The sequence below is a fragment of the Nicotiana attenuata genome, unplaced genomic scaffold (genome assembly GCF_001879085.1).
Source record: "Nicotiana attenuata strain UT unplaced genomic scaffold, NIATTr2, whole genome shotgun sequence".
NCBI lineage: Eukaryota > Viridiplantae > Streptophyta > Magnoliopsida > Solanales > Solanaceae > Nicotiana > Nicotiana attenuata.
The window spans coordinates 141,237-158,059 of NW_017671579.1; the positions used below are offsets into that span (position 1 = coordinate 141,237).

A 16,823-nucleotide genomic window follows, 5' to 3' on the forward strand; every position below is an offset into this window, starting at 1 on the left:
AAATTTTTTCACATAAAGGTGGTGTTCGGTTTATTTTGCAGGCATCTTAAAATTTTAACTAAAGACATGCAATTTCTCATTGCTGTATAAGCTAATAAATCACTCCATAATCAATTTTACTAGGTATACACTTCATTATTGCTAGCGATATTTTCTATCAAACATTGCCAATTAAGTTTATTTTTTTAATGAAAATTATGCTCAAAGTCGAATCTACTATCTAATTTTTTTAAATATTTTTTGAATGAAACTTTACTTAACTGCCAAAATATGATTTTCCGTAACCAATAGGTACCATGATCCGAATTTATTTTTTTTGGTTGAAATGAAACTAATGCCTAACAAATTCTCACATTTTGGATATCCTCGCATTAATTATTGGCATGTACTTATTGCTTGGTTTACATTACAATTATTAGAATTTGTATAACTCTTTGACATTAACTTATACTTCTGTCATCCCCTCAATTAAAAAAAAAACTATATGATTATACCTACAGAATTCAAGATGAAAAGATGATGGCTAGACAAAATAAATAATTGAAGAGCATTAATAAAAATCCTAACCTTGAGTGACCATTTAAATACAAATATTAGTCAATTTGTCATTTTTTAACATAATATAAATTTTGGAGCGTCTTACACTGTGATGACCCTAAAGGTCATCTCTTGTTTTAGAAGTCAAAACTGCGTTCCGAGGCCTTGAAAACCTCCTTTTGCCTCACCTCGATTTGCGTGCGCAGTCCGGGCGCGTTTCCGGAAAGCCTTTATGTGAAATTTTAGAAAAATAATGAAATTGGCCTTTAAAATTGATTAAAGTTGACTTTGGTCAACATTCTTGGTAAACAGACCCGGACCCGTGATCCGACGGTCCCGTAGGGTCCCTAGTAAAATATGAGACTTGGGCGTATGTCCGGAATCGAATTCCGAGGTCCCAAGCCCGAGAAAATAATTTTTAAAGAAAATTGTTTGCTGGAAAATATAAAGGCTTTTAGAAGTGAATTGATGTAATTTCTTGATGGTATCGGGCCCGTATCTTGATTCCGGTGCCCGGTACAAGTTTAAAATAATAATTTGGTTGAATCTGTGGAATTTGGTAAGAATCGGAGTTCGTTTGGTATAAAATGGACCTATAGTTGAGAAAATAGAAATTTCAATGTTCTTGAGTGATTTCATGAATTTTAGGTTTAATTCATAGTTGTTGATGTTATTTTGATGATTTGATCGCACGAGCAAGTCCGTATGATATTTTTAGACTTGCGTGCATGATTGGTTTGGAGCCCCGAGGGCTCGGGTGAGTTTTGGATAGGCCACGGAGTGAAATTGGACTTAGGAAAAATTGCTGGAATCTGGTATTTTTGCCCAGGCCTCTGATCTCGCAATTGCGAGATCAGGCTTCGCATTTGCAAAGTGGTCAGGCTTGGGAACTGCGACCAAATTGTCGCAATTGCGAACCAAGCCTAGGCAGGCCCTTCATCGCAAATGTGACCCTGCTTCACAATTGCGAAGTTGACAGAAATTGGTCAGGATCGCAAATGCGACAGTTTTTTCGCATTTGCGAAGCTAGCAGAAATTCTCAGGGTTCGCAATTGCGAACCCCTAGTCGCAATTGCGACATCAGAGACCTGCTAAATGAAATTTTGACGGGATTTCAACCATTTTTACAACTCTTTCAAACCCTAAAACATCTTGGGCGTTTTTTCAAAGGCACATACTCTTCCAAATCATTAGTAAGTCATTTCTAACTCATTTCTTTCAATCTAATCCATCTTTTTACATGATTTCATTTCAAAATCAAGGTTTTTTTATGGGAAAATTGGGTGTTTTTGGGTAGAACTTAGGATTTTCAAATTTTGGGGATTTGGACCTCGATTTGAGGTCCGATTTCAAAACAAATTATATATTTGAGTCCGTAGGGAAATGGGTGATCGGGTTTTGACCAAGGGGGCCCGGGGTCAATTTTTGACTTTTTGGGGGAAAACAATGAGAAACCTATTTTCATGCATTAGAATAGGTTTATTTAGTATTTATTGATATCGTTAAGTAATTTGTGGCTATATACAAGTGAATTGGAAGTGGAACCGAAAGGTAAAGCGGTAGTAAATGCTTAATTTGTCCGTGGAATCGAGGTAAGTGTTTGACTTAACCTTGGCTTGAGGGAATAGGAGTTGTGGTCTATTTTCTATGTGTTTGTATCGAGTACGACGTATAGGTGTGGTGACGAGTATCTATACATTGGTGTCAAGCATGCCCGTGAGTCTTGTACTATGATTGTTGTGACTCTATTATGTATCGATCATGCTCAAATTGATGATTATTAATGTTGAACAAAGCTTATGAAAGTTTCTTGGCTATTGACTATTGTTGAGTATTGACTCAAATTGAAGTTCCATTTTGTAAAGAGATTGGTTATAGCTAAATCCCTTGCCGGGACGTTTGTTGATATTGTTGATTCCCTTGCCGGGATATTATTGTTGATATTGTTAATTCCCTTGCCGGGATATTATTGTTGATATTGTTGATTCCCTCGCCGGGACATATTATTTTCTGTTGTTTGGGTGAGGAAGAGTGTAAAGCACGGAGGGTGATGCCGTGCATGTTATTGCGAGAGAGTGTAAAGCACAAAGGGTGATGTCGTACCGATATTATGAGTGTTAATGCACGAAGGGTGATGTCGTGCCATGATTTGAGAATTAATGCGCGAAGGGTGATGCCGTGCCTATATGGTGAGGAATAATGCACGAAGGGTGATGCCGGGCCATGGTTATGTGAGGTAATACACGAAGGGTGATGCTGTGCCGACTTTGTTTATTCATATGGTGAGGACGAGAGTAAAAGTACGAATGGTGATACCGTGCACGGGTTACCGTTTCATTATTCTTGTTGCTTTATATGTGATGTTCATTGTGCTCATTTAATGATGCTTCCGCACTGATTTACTATTAGAATCTGATATTTCTCCGCAGCATGTCCCCTCTCCCTTTATTCTGTTGATTTCTGTTGTTTTGTTTCTGCTTGTATATGATTTAACTGCACAGGTATATATATGATTGTCGTGTCCTAGCCTCGTCACTACTTCGCCGAGGTTAGGCTCGACACTTACTCAGTACATGGGGTCGGTTGTACTGATACTACGCTCTGCACTCTTTTGTGCAGATTTCGGTACCGGACCCAGTGAGTAGCTGAGGTAGCTGTCTTCAGTCCAGGGAGACTCAGGTAGATCTGCTGGCGTCCGTAGAGCCTAAAGTCCCCCTTCTCTGTTTAGCTTTTCTACTGTCTCTTTTCATTCCGAGAACAGTTGTACTCTTCTTTCCAAACTTGTATTTGTAGTAAGAATCTTAGTTGTTCGTGAATTTGTGACACCAGATTCGTGGGTAGACATGTATTGGAGTATTTGGATTTAATTTAACTCTTCCGCATTTATCATCTGTTTTACTTTAGTTTTTGTTTATAACTATTGGGGTTGATTGTTATTGTGTAGAACCGTAATAGTTGGCTTGCCTGGCTTTCACGATTAGGCGCCATCACGACTCTCGAGGGTGGGAAATGCGTGTCATGACATACATAATCACTAAATATGATATTTTATTGGATATCATTATGTTGATATTTACTTAAGCTTCTTACTTGATTATATAAAAATAAGGTAAATTACCAGCTACATCCATTTATAAGTAGCGTATTACAAAAATTGGTCAATTTATTAAATATTACTAATATTAGCAAAATATTTTTAATAATATTCAATTAGCTATTTGTAGCCAAAATATGTTAAAATTTTGCTTTCTTTTGAGTGGATGTTATTAGAATAAATTAGGTACATCTTAAAAAGTTTTAATCTCAGTTTTCGGATGATTTGACGGAGTTTTGAAGTGATTTGAATTGAAAATTCGAAGTAGAAGGTGAAACATGAAAAAATGATATGTGCATCATTTGTGTATCACATATATATCATATTTGTATCAAATGTGTATCACATGTATATCCAATGTATATCTGTGTGTTTGATACATCCGTGATACATGTGTTGTAGAAAATTTTTTTGAACTCAATTTTACTTACGATTTTTTATACCAAATCAGTTCAAATCACCACCAATTTCCTCAAAATTTGTATATTGACTATCTATATATTTTCAATAAATTTCAACCATACCCATTGAAAAAGTTTTTTTTTTTGCTTAGATTTTTGGAATTTTGTATATATATATATATTTGTATTTCATCACCTAGTTTGCTACCTCATCCATGAAATTTTCTTTCCGTCATACATCTAATGTTGTTGATCGCGCTTAAAAATATGAAAGGAGATCTTTGCGTGTGATTCTTGGAGAGAAAGAACCTTATTTATTTGGGTTTCCAATTTTTATATGTTATTGGCTAGTTTTGATAAGTCTATGATTAATGGCTAGATGTTGGTAAACTAAAACTTATTTGAGCATTTATGTAAGATCCCTTTTAATTATTTACTTGTTAATACTTGATTAATGATAAATTGACTTTATAATTCCCTATAAAAAAAAGTTTCCTAATTGAAAAAGAATCTCATTGAACAGACAGCAAAGCACCGATCAACTTAGTTCTCATTTAACGGTCAAACATAAGCACAAAGAACTAAAACTACGTCGTAACTTTGGCAAACTCACCTAAATCGGCAAATCAGTCATCTCACTGTCTCAGGGTAATTTCGACATTAACCTGCTACAGAAGATGTCAATATTATAGTTAGTAGTATAATATAATCTCTCTTTAGCTTTTAATCCTTTTCTTTTCACGCAATTATTATAAATCTTCAAACACAATCATAGATCTTGATTCTTCATACGTAAAACCCTAAAATTTCCCCCATTTGATCGGCTCTTCCAATTGATTTCGACAAGGTAAATTGTTCATTTCACTTGCATCAAATTCTGCATTTATCTCTTCAATCATTGACCTCCATTGACTTATTCCCGCTCTTGAATCATCACCTTATTAAATTCACATATTAATTTCATTAGTAATCTTTTTTTAATTATTATTTTACGAAGCTGATATCAAATAGCTAAACTAATGTATAGATGTTGAAAGTATTATTGTTATTGTTGTACCGTTAATCATGAATACTTGACGCTATTGAGTAAAAAGTTCATTGATAAGTTGGTCAAAGTTCTGTGTATTAAGCTATTGAGTATAAACTCGAGTTTGTAATCTAGTAAAATCTAATCATGGTTTTGTTTTATTTGATTTTTACCTGAAAAGCTTTCTAAACTGTTAATTTGTGTGGGAAAAACAGGTACAAGTATTGAGGTTTCATGAAGTGATGGTGAGCTGGAATAGTCTTTCTTGCATTGATTGTTGGCTTTTCAAGTCTTGATCGTGTTTTTTTCGATACTTTGGGGAAAGCATGAACATTGTAAAGGGTGTCGCGGGCCTTATCCGAAGGAGTTCGGGTAGCCATGGTGGAGAATCGAGTTCTGGTTCACCACTCGAGCGGTTCTCCCCACCTACTCCACTCATCCACTTCAGGTAACCCTAGTCTGTGGTAGCTATTATCTGTATAGTGTTTTTTGTTTTGTTTTGGCATTTAAAGTAAACCAATTACTCTAGGTGCAACTTCTTCCTACAAAATGTTTGAATTAAAAAAAAAAAAATTCAAATCTTGAGGCCTTCCTGTTAGAAATTTGGGAGAGAAGGAATACTCTCAATAAATCAGTGTCTTTTGAAGACATATGCAGAAAAACATACCTCTTCCTTCTTCCAACTTGGCTTACATAAATAGATAAGTATTTTGTAGGAATTCTTCTAGTATGTACCTAGTCTAGTAGATGATCATGATTTAGTTCTAAACGTTCATTTTTTTGTAGTAGATGACTTAAACCATCATGTATTCTTAAATTGATTTCCTTAAGACACATGCTAAGTAAATTCATGTACTTAGATGAATCTAATTCATCTTTTCACTGTAAACAAGAATTCCACTGTATTTTTTAGTTGGAAACACGCTCAATTATAAAGATGGCACTCGTCGTGCCAGGTCAAACTCAGGTGTCTAAGAGGCACACCTGTGTCAAGTAGAGATCTCTATATGATCACTTGTAAAAGTGAAGTGCCTGTCCGAGAGTTGATGTCAAGTTTGAGCGACTATCTATGTATTTCGCCAATACATAAATGGTGCATTCTATGTATTTCGACTCTCAATATCCAAAACCAAGCTAATAGAACCGGACAAGTTTTTGAAGCCGAACACCACAAGCTGTTTGTGGATTTGGTTATGGTAAAGTTTATGAAACCAAATAGTACCCCATAACAGCTTGTTTTAAAATATCATATGAAAGTACAAAGAGTTTTTAACCAGTATCATCCTTAATGTTTCACCTAGACTTTAAGAACATCCTTATAATATCTCACTTAACAAGAGACATCCCTTAAGTCTGTCAAAGTTGACCAAAAAGTCCCTCTGTTAAGTTTTCCGCTAGATACTAATGTTTTTCGGGTTTCTCATGTGACTTGGTTCCTCTTTGTGTTTCATCAAAGAACGAACCAAGAACCAGGTTGGGACATAACGTTTCAACCTTCTTCACCAAATAAAGCTCACAACTTATACACCAAAAACCTACGGCTTCTCTTTTCTTGCTCATTTATGTCTTTCTGAAGCTTAGACCTTATAAAAAAATGTCTTTCTGAAGCTTAGTTTTTTAACTTCATGAACTCGACTTGGTTGCTGAAACTATTGCTATTTCTTCAACATTTGTTTGGTCATCCTCTCATATGCACCATCCTCTTAGCCAGTGAGTAGCCTAGGATTGTCGTTGGTTTCTTGGGTTGTAATACTTACCTCATATAGTGGATTTCAGCATCTTCTTGGATCCCAAGGGCGCTTAGAAGGGTTGCTTCTTTGCGTGGTTAGAAACCAGGAAAATGATACTGACAGCTGAAAATGTTATGAAGAGGAGGATCATTTAGGTAAGCAGGTGCTATTGTAGATGCTCGAGAGAAGATGTGAAATTGCCTCTCGTCGCACTATCAAATAGCAGCGCATCTGTGGTGGGTGGCTTTGAATTTTCGAAGTGTCGAACACAATAAAGGAGATTCTGTTTAGTTGGGGTTTCAGAAGCTCTTATGTGGATTATATGAAAGGAGAGAAATAGAGAGTGTCTGAGAGCTGGTGTGAATGACTTTGTACAATCGAGGAACATCCTGTTGTCCATAGTTTCTTTTTTGGTTCAGCCATGATGTCCCTCTTTGTTAGGTGATTCAGTGACTTCTGTGGAGATCAAGGTTCTCTACTTATTGGTATACTTCTAGTATATGGGGATTTCCACAGCGTCAATTACATTATTTACCTTATTAAAGGATATTTACCTCAGCTGACTTATTTTTATCGTGAACTTCTTCAGTTCTACTTCTTCCGCAGATGACCTAGGTCTTGTAATTGTGTGGATTATGACAGACTTGGTGTATGCGTCTTGATAACCAAAGACAACCCTACTGATGGGCAATGATGGCTGGAGTAGCTCGGGGTCTATTTTGAATAGCTCATATTTCTTAAAGCTTGACACAAGTTTATTCTTAACATTAGCCACTTCTAGAGACAATTGATTTGACATGTAAAACCTGTAACATGACACAAGCATGACCTATTGCCATCATAACCCTTTTATTCTCTTTCTTATGAATTTCAAGCCTATGTAAGTAGATATTAAGTGATCTCTTGTCAGCTTATATTTTCTAGGCCATGGTCAGATATGACATATTTTGCTTTTCAGTGAGGTCGGGGATGAGGCAATTCTGAATACACTCTGGTCAAGATACGAGAATGCCCCTGATAAGGTATGTTGTAATGATCCCAAAAATTCTCTGCGGATGCCATTTTCTTTCATGTGTTCCTAAGGCAGTCTCTTTCATTTTCTTTCACGGGTTCGAGCTGTGGAAATAGCCTCTTGCAGAAATGGAGGGTAAGGCTACATACAAAAGACCCTTGTGGTCCGGCCCTTCCCCGAACGCCGCGGATAGCGGGAGCTTAGTGCACCGGGCTGCCCTTTGTTCCTAAGGCAGTTATAAACTTATAATTGTGAAACAGTGAACTTCACTTGTTGATACGTTGCAACTTGTAGTTTGTGTCCACATTCTTACTAAGATGGTTTTGGATGTGGAATTTGTTGTTTTTCAAGGCTAGTTTATGTGATGGAGGATTAGGTCAGGATAACAGGGAGCAAGGTAAAAAGTATTATAGTTCATTTTGAATGGTCATTTGACTGATGATGCCAGGAAATGATGCTTTTGCTTTGATTTTTATGTTCTCCTTTCACTAGTTAGGTCAATTATATTGATTTCATTGTTGGTAATACGTCTTTCTAATGGCTTGTTAGTTATTAGTTAAGCAACAAGGAAGAATCACTGTGTTTAGATTCTTTAAAGATGATTCAGTTAAAACTTCTCTTTGTCTCTGTTTGAGACAGCAGTATTTGATTTTCCAGCTTTATTCTCATTGTTACAGCCTTTTGCACCAACTTTTGTTTTGAAATTATTAATGGTCTAAATCTTTAAGATTTACCTTTGTACTACACAACTTATTTTTCAGCTTCCAAAACAAGCTCCTCAATCAGTTCATGGGGCTGGCAGAATCCGATGCATTTCTTCTATGCTTGTTTTGTCCATGATCAGTGTCTGTTGTGGATATGCTCACTTATAATCATAGGGTTCTACGTGTTTTATTCATCTCTTCAGAATACAAATAAACGTCTTTGAAGTGCGTTGCTCAATACTGGTGAAAAGATAACCATGCAATTTAATTTTTCTCTCTTTCTTGAATATAGATAGAAGATTATTGGTTCATTGGTGACTTAAAGTTAAATCTCTGATCGTCTGCTGTGTACTCTTTGATATTTAAGTTTTGGCCATTATCTCAAAGTGCAGTGCTAATTGAGCTAAACTTTGTTATATGGATTCAGAGTTTTGCCTTCCATTTTCCTAATTTCTTTAGAATTGACTCTTTTAGATTACAAAAAATCCTTGATAACTAAGCCAAAATGGTAACGCTGCATTGGCTTGATAATGGTGTGACATAATGGCCGAGTCTATATAGAAAGCTTTCTATCTCGTTGTGATGTGGCATGGATGATATGTTTTATATACGTTTTGGGCTTGAGGTGCTGGCTTAACTTTCTAGAATTTATGTGGTGGGAATATGCTCATATCAAGGGTCACTGCTGGCTTTTGGTACATGCAGTTTGATATAAGTTGATTTTTGTTTCTCAATACCTTGTTTTCCTATGAGAATGTTATGATGTGGATCAGCTTTAGCCTTTAGGTAGCTGGGTGGGAAGAGTACTTGCATTCTCTCTAATTCTTTCCCAACTTTCTCTGTTTAAGCATCATAATCTTTTGTGCGTTTTTTTTTTCAGGTTGAAAAGAGAAGGTTATTTCATATCTTTTTGAAGCAATTCCTAATTGTTTATCGTGATTGGGAACCAATTAACCCTCTTCAATCTCCCGAGGATCCTGCCTTTGTGCAGCCCGTGGATTCACAGCATTTTGGAGATGTTGTGGTTGGCTGCTCATTTGGTCATCCTACTGAAATTATAGCCCTCCTCGTTGAGGAAGTTGCACAAATGATAGCACTTGTTAATGAACGTAAGTTGGTTCTTCGCCCTTTGGCATGGTTAAAAAGAAAGTTGGGTTGGTGAAAAGTGCATTTTTCTAAATCTAACTTTATTGGGTTGGTGAAAAGTGCATTTTTCTAAATCTAACTTTATTGAGAATTGCTTTGCTTTTTGTTTTGGGTAGGGGTAAGGTCTGCGTACGCACTACCCTTTCCAGACCCCAATTGTGGGATTCAATTGGGTTGTTGTTGCTTTGCTTTTTGTTTTGATTGATCAAGTAATAAGATTTTATTAAGAATGGGCGGAAAACACCCATACATGAGAAGTATACCAAAAAGTAGTAAACCTTACAAAAAGATATGATTTTCTATAAACGACACCCAATCTTCTATGCCTACGGGGATCTCGTGGGTGCACCAAGGGTGCACCAAAAGGAAATAAGGAATAAGAGGCTATTCCTCAAGTGTACAAATCCTTCTCAATTCCATCAAAAGCTCTTCTATAACTCTTTTCATACGGTCCACATTGTTCTATTCTTAAAGTTCTCTTGTTTGCTAATTTGTATCGTGATTGCGGTATAAGAAAGATTCTGATAAAAGTGCAGGTACATGTTTCCGACATTAGATATTTTAATACTACATCATGAAGTATATGTTTGTTTCTACTGATGATAATTCAGTAATGCCATAACAATGTGATGAATTGCAGACCTATCAAGAAATTCATCTACAATAACATCTGAAGGGCTGCCTGTCTTGGATGCCTTGACTGTTATTACTCGGTCATTGCACAATTGCAGAGTTCTTGGCTACTATGGTGGTATTCAGAAGCTTACAACATTAATGAAGGGTATATTTCCATCAAGCAATGCTGAACTCATTCTTTCATGTGTTTTGGGTGATTTACTTCTAAGCCTGCCTCTATATGTGTGAATTTATCTGTTTGTTGCATTCTGTCTGTACAGATTGGTGAAACATATTGGTCTTACTTATGCTGATGTCATGTCTTTTATGCTCTGTCTTTCAATTTGAATATTCTTCCTCCATTAATTGGAAATATAGTTTACTTCTATTAACATTTCTTTAGTACCTAGTCTATCTTTTTTCACTCAGACTGTTTTATGGGAATTGGGGAAAAAGTCCACGAAGAGCATAAAGTGGCTATGTTGTTGACTTGTTAGTACCGTTCTTCCATTAAATGGTAATAAAGCCCACTTGGCTATAGAAGAAGTGCAGGCATCTTTTGAAGCAGGAAACTTGAATGAATTTGATACCTTCTTAATATACCGTATTTCATATTCTGCACCATCATGTTATATTTTCTTAGTCAGTTTTAGGATCACTCTTGAGACTAGTTACCACTTAGTTGCTCAGTCCTGAAATACATTTGACTTTTATACTTGCACTGTGTCTTTATCCTGTTAGATGTTCCCTGCCCGAATATATAGTTATCTAGCACATTTAATAATGAGGTGTATTTATTTCAGCTGCTGTTGTTCAACTGAAGGCTATTGCTAGTGCTCTTTCGTCCGACGAAGCTTTGTCAAACCCTGTTGCAGAGAAGACAACAGTTCTCCAAAACATTCTTTTATATGTGGTGTTTGTAATTGGTAGCTTTATTAACTTGCATTTCAGCAAATCCGAAAAGGCTTGGTTGAATTGTGGTTACATGGAGATTTTTGGGCCTAGAAGTGTTGAAATACGAGATGTCGTTACTGGTGTAGATGTGTCTGATTCTGAAACAATGATAATGTGGCGTCAAAAGGCAATTGTCTCTGTAATGGAAGCTGGTGGTCTTAACTGGTTAGTAGGTAAGGTAGGCAGTCCCAATTTTCTTTTCCTAGCACCGAACCTTTTTAAATGTGTAGTTATTTTGATACGGTGAATATAATGGTCGTAGATTCTTTCAGAAGCACATTTTCCATAGCACACTGTATGATGAGGGCGCTAAGAGAATTGTTATTTAACATGTGTCTTGACATTTCTTTTGTTTATTCTGACCTTAAGTAACTCACTTAACTAGATATACCAAAAAGAAGCAATACTTTAATTTAACCTGGTAGAAATGCAGCCAGTTAAAAAACTGTAGTATTGCCTGATAAAAATTTCTCACACATAATACTTACTAGCTTTCTGGCTTCTAGTTTCTACCTCTCCGCTACAAACAACAACAACAACAACATACCCAGTGTAGTCCCACAAGTGGCGTCTGGGGAGGGTAGTGTGTGAGCCTACCTTGTGAAGGTAGAGAGGCTGGTTCTGATAAACCCCCGGCTCAAGAAAAGCATAGTCACAGCAGTTTAGAAAATGAATTATCAAAATCATCTGTTTCACATAATCATCTGTATTTCCATGGATTGTCAAAATCTTCTATTTCAAATCAGTTTTCACTTAGCACCAGGTACAGAAGATAGTTAATGTTAAAGCCTCTTATTTGGACAATTTCTTTCCAAATGTGGATGTGCTAAAAGTACCAACTATTTAGTGATAGAGAATGAAAGTTGGAAATATTTATGTCAAACTTCCATGATTCCTTGGCCGACTGTTACGTAGAACTGCTCTGTTTGGTGGATCAGAGCTCAACTGTTATCCACATATTAGCATGGCTACTCCCCTAACACTCTAGCCAATTTTGGCCTGGGTTGTTAAGGATTAGAAAAGCTCACTTTGTACTTATTCTTTACACAGAGACGTTAAGTGAAGGGTAATCATCCTTGTTCCCTAAGGGGCCGTCTGACTGGTGACTTCACCTTTTTTCTTGTATTGTAAGCTAGTTGAGAACCAATATACTTGGTAAGGTGATGCATGATATAATTTAATAAGTGTATTATTTATTAGACAAGAGCATCCAATGGGGATGCAACCTGTCATCTTCTGTGAGGCAAAAGATAGTGGATAACAATAAGGAGCTAAGATTGATCCTTATCTAAGATCACGTCATAGTAATCAAACTAACCATATGTAGTATCAGTACGTTGGCTAAAAGTGTATAAACTTTTCTAAGTAAAAAATTCCCCTCAGCAGAACCGAATAACTTTGAAATGTGTATTTCATGCCCCTCCTCGTGGCACAAAAATATTAAGATGACTTGTGTTCCTGTCTGGTTGCACCTTCTGCATGTTATTTCATTTACTATGGTTATTTCACACCGTTTTTTTTTCCAGAGCTGTTGCGTGTCATGAAGAGGTTGAATATGAAGGAACAAGATACAGATATTTCGCTTCATTATCTAACTCTTAGAGCTCTTCAATTAGCACTAATTGATAACCCTCGTGGTCAGAATCATTTTCGAAGTATTGGAGGACTGGAAGTTCTGTTGGATGGACTGGGAGTTGCATCTAACAGTGCTTTGAGATCGAAAGATTTCTCAACTTCAGATACAGCAAGGTAACTGACTTAACTGCACGCCTTTGATATAATTTAATCTTTATTCTCTCAAGCCATACAAATGTATCAGAGAAGTCCCTGGACGGTGGTTGGGTATCTTGTAGTCTGTTGGTATAACAGGTTTGATCCTGCTATTATGTGTGGCAGCAGATTAATGCTTTTTTATTCTGGACCAGATCTTTTAAATCTTGTTTGGATAAAACTGAGTGTCATGTCGCACCCAAGGGTGCAACCTAGTGGCCAATGAAGTGGGTTGAGAACCATGAGGCCTCAGGTTCAAATCCCAGCAAAGCAATAACACTAGGTGATTTCTTCCCACAGTTATCACAAAAAAAGAAACTGAGTGTCATGTCCATTTGTTCTCAATCCTGTACTGCTAAAAGTTATATCTAAACCGAACAAACATTTATCTAATGTTTTTCTTAAAATAGCATAAAGGCAAATCAAATTTAGCTCAAACTACATTCTGTTTCAGTTGAAGTAAATATTGATCTAATCTAATCTAATCTATTACATTTTTAATGACATTTGGCACTTTAAGATCTAAATTCTAAAAAGCCATGGTTGACGTATGGGGAACTAAGATTTTGAAACTAGTTTTAACTTTTTGTACTAGTTAACCTAGGTGATTATATGTTCTTCTAATGTCACGAAGAGAAGTTGTGACAAGTTGATATATAGTGGATAGTTTCCCTTGCTATTTGCTCATTTCTTGTGTGGAAGGATAAGTGGAGGTTTAGGTTTGACATATGTGTCAAACGGGGTGAACTTTAGATTTTGTAAATCATTTACTAGTGTCAAGTGCCTTAAAATTTAATTTGAATTTAGTAGTCTCAACCTCTTTAGTTTCATATCTGTAGAATTTGAGTTCCGACTTATATCTGATACTACAATCAGCAAATTTAGTAATGCCTAGCTGCATCATGATATTTTGTATTTCCTTTTCTTTCTGTTGTTTAAAGTTAGTTTCTGTAAATAGGTGTTTGTGCTTCCCTGCCACTGCTAGGATCATATTTGTGCTAATGTTATGTGTGTAGTATAGGCTCTAGCCTTGTTTTGTTTGATGAACAGAAATTGAAATGGTTCGGAAACTTCCGTCAAGCAACTGAAAAAAGTTTATAGCCATGTTCTGATACTTAATCCATTAAAAAGGAAATATTACTTAATTTCTTTTCTAAGGTATTGTTACATTTACATCTCTCCTTGCAGGAATGCCAATGTTTTAAGGTGTATGTTCCAGCTCCATGTTCTTTCATTGGAGGTTCTTAGAGAGGCGGTGTATCCTTTCTACCACTACTTACATGTTCCCACTAGTTTCATCCTTGTAAACTTGATTGCTTATTTAGATATGATCGGTTCATTTTGAACAGTTAGTACATTTTAGTCCCCTTTTGGTTAAACTACTGATAGTTGAGCACAAGAATGTTGACTCCTATCATACTGCTCTATCTTGGGGAATAATTTTTCTTCCAAATGATTGTTGATCTCCTTAACCTGGTCTCAGCTTTGGGAATTTGAATAATTTGCAATTTTTATCAGAAAATGGACGAGTGCAGAAGTTTGCAAATAGCTTTTGTTCACTGGCATTCATGCTTCAAGAATATGAGGAGAAAACTGACAACTTGTTAGCCCAGGATGACATGGAAATAACTGTTTCTAGTGATAAAAATACAACTGGGAGTGAAGTTCTAGAAACAAAACTTTCTAGCAAACCTAGTACACCTTATTTAAAGAATTGGCACGACTATGTTGCCAAGCTTAGTGCTGTCCTTTTCTCTTTCCTTCTTTCACCTGAAGAGGTAGAGGCAGATAAAAGCCAATCATCCACTGGCAGAAATAGCTTACCAATCTCTTCAGCATATGGAGAACTTTCTGTAAAGTGGATTATTAGGGTTCTCCTTACAGTCTTTCCATGCATAAAAGCATGCTCAAATCAGAAGGAGCTGCCTGGTCACTTAAGGCAAGTATTTAAATCTTTCTGATCATTTTATTTTCCATTTCTTCCGTCGATCTTGTTTGTGCATTTGTGGAGATGTATTTGGGTGCTGTATTTGATCTGTGGAATTACTGAAGTGCCTATCATTTTAGCTGTTGTTCCCCTGCTCTTGTTATTTTCTATCCGTCTCTTGTTTCTGATCTGTTATCATTTCTACAGGACGTTTATCTATACACTTCAGCATCATGTTCTGTTTGCGTTCAGGAAAATTCTGGTGTTGTTGCCATCACTGCTACATGTATTCCGGGCAGAAGGAGCTTGGGACTTTATCTTCTCGGAGAATTTTTTTTATTTTGCCCTAGCATCACTAGGTTCCTCTGATGATTCCTTATCAAAAAAAGGTTCTTCTGATGATTGCAATGAACAGTGTTGTGATTCAAATGGCAGAAGCACTAGTCTAAGCCTTCATGAACTTGAAGCTCTTCAAACAGAAGTGGTTTCATTTGTGGAGTTTGCAGCAACTTTAACTGGAAGCTCTCATAACTTGGTTAGTCATTCGATCTTTCACTCTTTCAGATATATTTATTAACGCAGTTGCTTTGTGTTCTGGACTTCTTTTTGTCACAGTGGTAAGTGTCTTTTGTCTATCGATTATTTTTGCTTAGCTCTTCTCCATTCTATGGAGCAGTGGTTAGACCGGCCATGTTGTATGGAGCTTAGTGTTGGCCAGTCAAGAAGTCGCATATCCAGAGGTTGGAAGTAGCAGAAATGAGGATGTTGAGATGGATGTGCGGGCACACTAGGTTGGATAGGATTAGGAATGAGGTTGTTCGGGAGAAGGTGGGCGTGGCTCCCTTGGACGACAAGATGAGGGAAGCAAGGCTCAAATGGTTTGTGCATGTGCAGAGGAGAAGCCTAGGTGCCCCAGTTAGGAGGTGTGAGCGGTTGGCTTTCAGGCGTAAGAAAAGGTAGAGGGCGGCCTAAGAATTATTGGGGCAAGGTGATCAGGCAGGACATGACGTGATTTCAGATCTCCGAGGACATGGCTCTTGATAGGAAGGTGTGGAGGTCGAGCATTAGGGTTGAATGGTAGGGGTAGTCGAGCGTTTTTCTTCTTTATTCGGGGGGTGGGGCTAGTCTGGTAGTGTTTTGTCTTAGACTGCTAGTGGCGTATGATGTGTTCACATTATTTTCCCATTTTCATAGTATTCTGTAACTAGTAACGGTTTTTGTTATTGCCTTTCCACCTATTTTCCGTCTCTTACAATGCTGATATTATATTATCTCTCTGGTTGCTGCTGCTGGTAAGAATCTATTATCTCTGTTCGCCTTTTGGGCCGAGGGTCTCCCGGAAACAGCCTCTCTACTCCTTCGGTGTAGGAGTAAGGTCTGCGTATACTCTACCCTCTCTAGACCCCACTTGGTGGGATTTTACCGGGTTGTTGTTGTCTTCTCCATCCTTTTCCTGACTAGGCCATTTGCTATTGTGATGCGTGGGGGCACGTGAATGGGTATTTTTCGGAGAATCTTTCTGGGGTTTGGTCGCCTCTCTCTTGGGAACCTTGTGGTGGTGTTGGATTTTGCACAACACCAAGGAAAAAGGAGAGAACACAAATCAGCCCTAAAAAGGTCGCTGGAATTGAAGCACGGCGACTGTTTTTGGCTGGGTTTTCTTTCCCGGATGTTTTCTCACTGCCGCTCTGATTCCATGTGAGAAATAATATACGGGAAAAAATATTATTGATATATTAACAATGATACATTGAGTCCTATGTATATAATACATATTCTACTCCGACTACGATTATTTACACTGACTATCTAACACCTATGAAGATTAGATATATGACAGAAATAATCTTACTGTAAACTTATCATCAACCAATACCCATGTCCTGTTTTACCAATTAAAAAAAAC

General features: G+C 37.0%; 1 protein-coding gene across 2 annotated transcripts in view; it reads left to right on the forward strand.

Annotated features, from left to right (window-relative positions):
* The first annotated feature begins 4,755 nt into the window (after positions 1-4,755).
* The window catches only part of LOC109209086 (BEACH domain-containing protein B), a 48,946-nt gene continuing 36,878 nt past the window's right edge, over positions 4,756-16,823 (forward strand). The window contains exons 1-10 of one of the 2 annotated variants that reach the window (XM_019372267.1): positions 4,756-4,879; positions 5,275-5,507; positions 7,748-7,811; positions 9,386-9,614; positions 10,292-10,432; positions 11,070-11,393; positions 12,747-12,969; positions 14,179-14,247; positions 14,474-14,929; positions 15,125-15,452. In XM_019372267.1, the coding sequence (XP_019227812.1) occupies positions 5,386-5,507; positions 7,748-7,811; positions 9,386-9,614; positions 10,292-10,432; positions 11,070-11,393; positions 12,747-12,969; positions 14,179-14,247; positions 14,474-14,929; positions 15,125-15,452 (1,956 nt within the window). In that variant the 5' untranslated portion in view covers positions 4,756-4,879; positions 5,275-5,385. Of the gene's footprint in view, positions 4,880-5,274; positions 5,508-7,747; positions 7,812-9,385; positions 9,615-10,291; positions 10,433-11,069; positions 11,399-12,746; positions 12,970-14,178; positions 14,248-14,473; positions 14,930-15,124; positions 15,453-16,823 lie in introns of those variants that run through there. The other variant, XM_019372268.1, reaches the window with a different exon arrangement.